This window comes from Seriola lalandi, unplaced genomic scaffold (genome assembly GCF_002814215.2).
Source record: "Seriola lalandi dorsalis isolate HSWRI2012SDOR001 ecotype SW California unplaced genomic scaffold, Sedor1 jcf7180002054876, whole genome shotgun sequence".
In the NCBI taxonomy this organism is placed as follows: domain Eukaryota; kingdom Metazoa; phylum Chordata; class Actinopteri; order Carangiformes; family Carangidae; genus Seriola; species Seriola lalandi.
The window spans coordinates 118,146-123,580 of record NW_019525429.1 but is presented as its reverse complement, the minus strand read 5'-3'; the positions used below and the strand labels follow the sequence as shown (position 1 = coordinate 123,580).

At 44.7% G+C, this 5,435-nt stretch overlaps 1 protein-coding gene across 1 annotated transcript in view; it reads right to left on the bottom strand.

Annotated features, from left to right (window-relative positions):
* The window catches only part of LOC111671408 (disco-interacting protein 2 homolog C-like), a 45,490-nt gene that overhangs the window by 6,589 nt on the left and 33,466 nt on the right, over positions 1–5,435 (bottom strand). The window contains exons 23-30 of the mRNA XM_087179904.1: positions 5,239–5,360; positions 4,902–5,013; positions 4,267–4,376; positions 3,706–3,836; positions 2,543–2,711; positions 1,407–1,577; positions 833–894; positions 687–744 (exon numbers count right to left, since the gene is read on the bottom strand). Of these exons, the coding sequence (XP_087036030.1) occupies positions 687–744; positions 833–894; positions 1,407–1,577; positions 2,543–2,711; positions 3,706–3,836; positions 4,267–4,376; positions 4,902–5,013; positions 5,239–5,360 (935 nt within the window). The remainder of the gene's footprint in view (positions 1–686; positions 745–832; positions 895–1,406; positions 1,578–2,542; positions 2,712–3,705; positions 3,837–4,266; positions 4,377–4,901; positions 5,014–5,238; positions 5,361–5,435) is intronic.

Here is a 5,435-nt window from a genome sequence, read left to right as displayed (position 1 = left end):
CCCTCCCTTCTCCTCAGCGACAGGAATAAGATCTGAACCTTTCAGGTCTGAGCAGCGTCTCTCTGGTAAATGTGCGGCGACGCCCACATGTCCACGGACTCCAACCTGCCCGTCTGATTTGACTCACTGACTGTGGGAGGAGAGCGGCAGAAATAGCTCCGGACTCTTCTGTTTGTACTGACAGCGGCTTCAGAAGCCGTTTCCTCGCTGTGAGCGGTGGCGTGTTGTGCGTCAGCGATTCCCACGTGGAGAAATGAAACTTTAAATTTTCAAGTTCAATGCGTGCCCTGTGGGGGCGTGGTCAGCACACTGTGACATCACCGACGTGAGAGGTTACAGGTGCAGCCACAGAGATTTCGACACAACAGGATGGAAATAAAAATAACAAGAAAAAGCCGGAAGTGTTTTTAAACGTTTCATTTTTAAATTTAAATATTTAAACGTAAACTCAAAACATTCTTCAGCTTGGCTTTTAATTAAATATGGTTTTTAGTCATTAGTTACTTTATTTTATTGTAATTATGTTGTAAATGTATTTTGTTCTTTTTTATAAATGTTCTTGTGTTTGTTTTTGTTTGCTAATGTTATTAAAGCTTTTTAAAACCTGTATGAAAAGAGCTGCCGTATATAAGTACAGATTAATTGATCGATTGATTGATATAAATGTGAGTGTAAATCCCGCTCACCTTGCCAGACTCCATTAGCGGCAGACTGTGAGGAGAACCTCTCTCCACTAACCGAACCCTGAAACACAGGAAACACGGCGATGTGAGAAACAGGAAGTCTGGAGTGACGGGTGACAGGTGACGGGTGACGGGTCAGAGTGACGTACCTGTCGTGGCGCAGCGCTCTCATGTCCACGTACACAGTCGTGGGGTCCGGTCCTGACGTGCCCTGCAGCCAATCACAACGCAGACACGTATATATATATATATATATATATATATATATATATATATTAGATTTACATAGATTGATTTCTATATCAGCTGCAGCTGCACAGGTTTCTGCAGAGATGAAGTTTATTTATTTAGTTTCAAAACCATTAGAAACTAATGTGTCGCATGAAGAGTTTATAACTGCTGCTGATTCTAACTCCTGTCTCCTTTTACATGTGCAATGTAATTCAAACACAACTGACAATATCTTACAATCGGCTAAAAACATACAGATGTTCAGGCTAAAAACAGACGAGAAGCTACAAATACTCAAACAAAAAGACGTCTGGTTGATTTCTCGCCTGTAAAAATACCAGTGATTGAACAGTTTTGACTCTTGGAAGATGTAAATTCAAAGTATTTATGAGGCCGTGAAGCTTCAGGACGCAGCTACAGACGATTTAGCTGCAGAGCGACGGGTCCGTCGGACCGCAGCATCGACAGTCCGGCGGGTGTTTTATATTTCACCTGCAGGCAGATTGCCAGGTTGACTCTGCAGCCGAAGGCGGTGCTGACGGATCGCGGGTGAAGGCCGAGGTCTTTGAACAGTTTGGAGAAGGAGTGTGTGAGCGACATCCTGGGCCTCTCCTCCGCCACCACCACGCAGGCCCGAACCCGGGACAGATCCAGACCCCGAGCCTGGACGACGCACAGGAAGGAAAATGTCATCACATGGTTTATCATATCTGCCCCCCCCCCCAGAGCCCGGCGCCGTGTCTGTCAGCGACGGGTCTCACGAGTGTTTTGTGAAAAGAAAAGAAAAAAAGCCAGTAAGTAAAGAACCCGTCTACTTCTCGGCCTGAGCTTTCAGTTTCCATGGAGACTTAAAGACAGATAATCACTTAAATTAACCTCCAATCAGACGCTCCTGTGACTCCGGCGCTCAGACGACGGCCTCAGGGTGAACAGGCAGAGACCGAGTGAGAGTTTATTACAGAGGAGCGGAGTCACTTAGAGGCAGAGTCTGTGCCGAGGCCACCTGAACCTGATGCATTGTGGGAAAAGTGACAGGCAGCCACGAGACAAACGCTGGTCAGGAAACCAGAGTTGTCGTGATCTGTCCAGAAAACTGAGCTTTGATGGAAGAACGTGACTGAAATATACAGGATGATGTCATATATGATACTATATTATTATCACATATAATATAATATATAATTTAGTTATACTTTATATATATGTAATTTATAACAGACAGGAAATACACATAGGAAAATCTGTATTTGTAAATGTATTAAAAAATATCTATGATGTATTTTTATATTGTAAAACATGTTGCAACCAGGTATGTTAATGATATATATTTAATTTAAATATGCTTATATATGTTTTTCTTATTAATTTCTCATTCATTTTAAACATGAAAGGTCTATAGAAAGAAGATATATATTTATATAACACAAATGTATGTCAATATATGTAATTATTCAAATTTATAATAGGTTTTATATATAATTTTTACATGTTTCCTGTGTAATTTTTGCACACTGTTATAAATTAAATCTTCCTGTGAAATTTCCTGAAGCTGAAAAAGGTGTAAATATGAGAGAACGGACTGTCAGAGATGTGATTGGTCGCGTGGCTCGTGTCGGGGCCGTGCTGACCTTGAGCGCCTCGGTCTGCAGGCCCAGTCCTTTGGTGCACAGCTCCATGACGCTGTAGGAGCAGAAGGTGTCTCGCACCCTCAGCTGGCTGACGGCCAGCAGCCACAGCGCCGGGTTGGACTCCAGCTCCACCGGAGGGATCAGGATGGACTGGTGGCCCGAGTACACGCTGCAAAGAAATTCAAAAGCACATACACATGAGAGCCGGAGGACGTTTTACCTGGTTACACCCACTCACAGGAGCGCCAGACGACAGATGAGTGCTGAGGAGCTGGTAATGTACTGTCACATTATCTAACCAAGGTGCTGTTTAATGATTACATGCAATAAAATGAACATTTATCCTTTATATAACTCGTCTTCCTTGAGAGATTCTCACACCGAAGGTGATTTGCAGCCTGTTTTATTTAGACGACGCTCGGCAGCAGAAGCCGCTCTCGCCAAGTTCAGAATTTATGAGCGGGGAAATTTAAAAGAATCCAGACCTGAGATCTGGAGCCAGGATTTAAGATTTAAAGAGAGTGGAGCTTCAGAGCATCACGGATAAACATCAGCGCGGTGAATCTGTGTTCCAGTTATTAAAGGAGGAAAAGACGACGTTCCGACATCAATCATGACGAGAGGAGAAGACGAGGCGCAACCGCCTGCGATGTGAAGACGCAGCGCGATGATAGATGAGTGCGATCCGCTTCTCTCTGTTTCCAGTAGTGACTCTCTAAAGATCACGCACCATACGGCCAAAAGTATGTGGACGCCGCTGCTCTAATAGCCTCCAGTCTTTCCTTCAGAGCGAGGCGAGGGTGTCAGACGTGTGAGAGGCAGGGCGGACGGAAATATTATAAATTATTTTTAAAAAATACATAAATTATTCAGAGTACAAAATACAAAAATGGCTAAGCAATAAATATGAGAAAAAATTATTCATTTCCTCTTTTAAATTATATTATTATTTCACAATTTTTGCATTTCTTACAGGAGAAAACGGAGGCTACATGTGCATTTAAATATTTATATTTATATATATTTATTTTATGTCTATAATTTAACTTCAGACAGAACAAAAGAGTCTGCATGTGTCGGTGCAGCACCTCTTTAAGACTCACTACAATACACGGTGCAGCGGTGTGCAAGTGGGCGGGGACGCATTTAAAGGTTGCACCGACCTGCAGAGACACCAGAGGACGAAGCCGAGGCCGCAGTAGGGATCCAGACAGATGGCCACTTCCCTGGACGGGTACAGCTCACACTGCAGCTTCACCGACCGACAGAAGGCTCCAACGGCATTATGGGACATCTGGAAAGCGGGAACAAGGAGAGAGAGAGAGACGGAGAAACGGAGACAGACAAGGAACAACTCAATTTTCTTCATTTAGAAATCAAAGGAAATTATTTTTTCTTTTCATAATAAAACAAACTTTTACTTTTGTCTGGTTTGTAAACTGTTTGTAAAAGGCTTCAGGTTTCTGTTTCACACTCGCGAACATGTGTCTCTGGGGGAAGCCGCCGCCGCCGCCGCCGCCCTGACTCTGATGTTTACTACATATAAAGCTTCCTGTACGTTTCTACACTGCGTTCTGTTTGTTGCAGCGCTGACGGCTGAAATTTCCCCTGAGGAGCGAGAGAGTGACGAATGCATGAAATAAGGAGGGAAGCGGGTCCGGGCGGCCGGATGAGAGGCTGTAAGCGGTTTGGGGCGGAGAGACGAGGATTAACGCTGAGCTGACCTGAACTCCCGCCAACATGCCGGTCGTCGACACGCTGAAGTCCAGATAGGCCAGACCGTCAGGGTTGGTGGGCTTATAGAGAGCTGGAGGCTTCTTCTTTGGCAGGTCATCTGCAGCGCACACACACACACACACACACACACACACCACACACACACACACACAGACAGTTTTATCACACTCAAGAGGACAGTCTGTTCAGTTACATTCATTTCAGAAACACTGACCTCAGGCTGAACCCACAATATTACTACAGCAGTCAGAGAAATAAATTTTAGATGTCCCGGTGTGGTCGACGTTTTCTTACACATTAAATATAAAATATCTCCTTCAAAATGTTCTGAAACACTGGTGGATGTTTCCTGAGTTCAAATACACATTTTTCTTTCTTCATAAAAAGTAAAACAAAATTAAAGTTTTTGTGTGATTGATTATTTCTTTCATAAATAAGGAAGTAAGTATAAAATTAGATTATTACTGGAGGGATGCAACATATGCAAAATGTTTAAAGGTGCAGCACAAATAAGGTTGTAAATGTGCTTCAGTTGAGTGTGAAGGTGAAGTCAGGTTGGGAGTTGGGGGGGTTTGGCATGTTGTTGTCATGGTGATGGTCAGAGTTCGAGAGGCTGCAGTACCAGTGTCGAGGACAGGAGGCCAGTTCCTGATGTCCACGGTGGCCATGGCCTCCTTGGAGCGCAGCAGCTTACAGATGACGGCCGTGGTCATCACGCAGGCCGAGTGGCTGACCTGGAGAGAGGAGGAGGAGGAGGAGGAAGAGGGATACGTTTAATATGATCATTTAATTTAAAGCTTCTTTGCCCTGTTTGTCTTTTTTCCAGCAGGTCAGAGACGGGCGAAAAGAACCGGAGACACGGTTTGATAAAGATCATGTTTTGTCCTAAAAGCTGCTGAAGCTCAGGGTCGAGTTTGTGAACTGATGTGAATGAAACGTGTCGCAGAGGAACCTCTGACCTCGACGATCATCTTGACGGTCGGCAGGGTGGTGGAGATGTTCTGAGGGTGAGGGGGCCGCACCGTGATGGGGACGCAGCCGGCGTACAGGCAGCCGTAGAAGGCCGCGATCAGGTCTATACCTGCAGGAGACACACACACACACACACACACACACACACACACACACACACACACACACACACACACACACACAC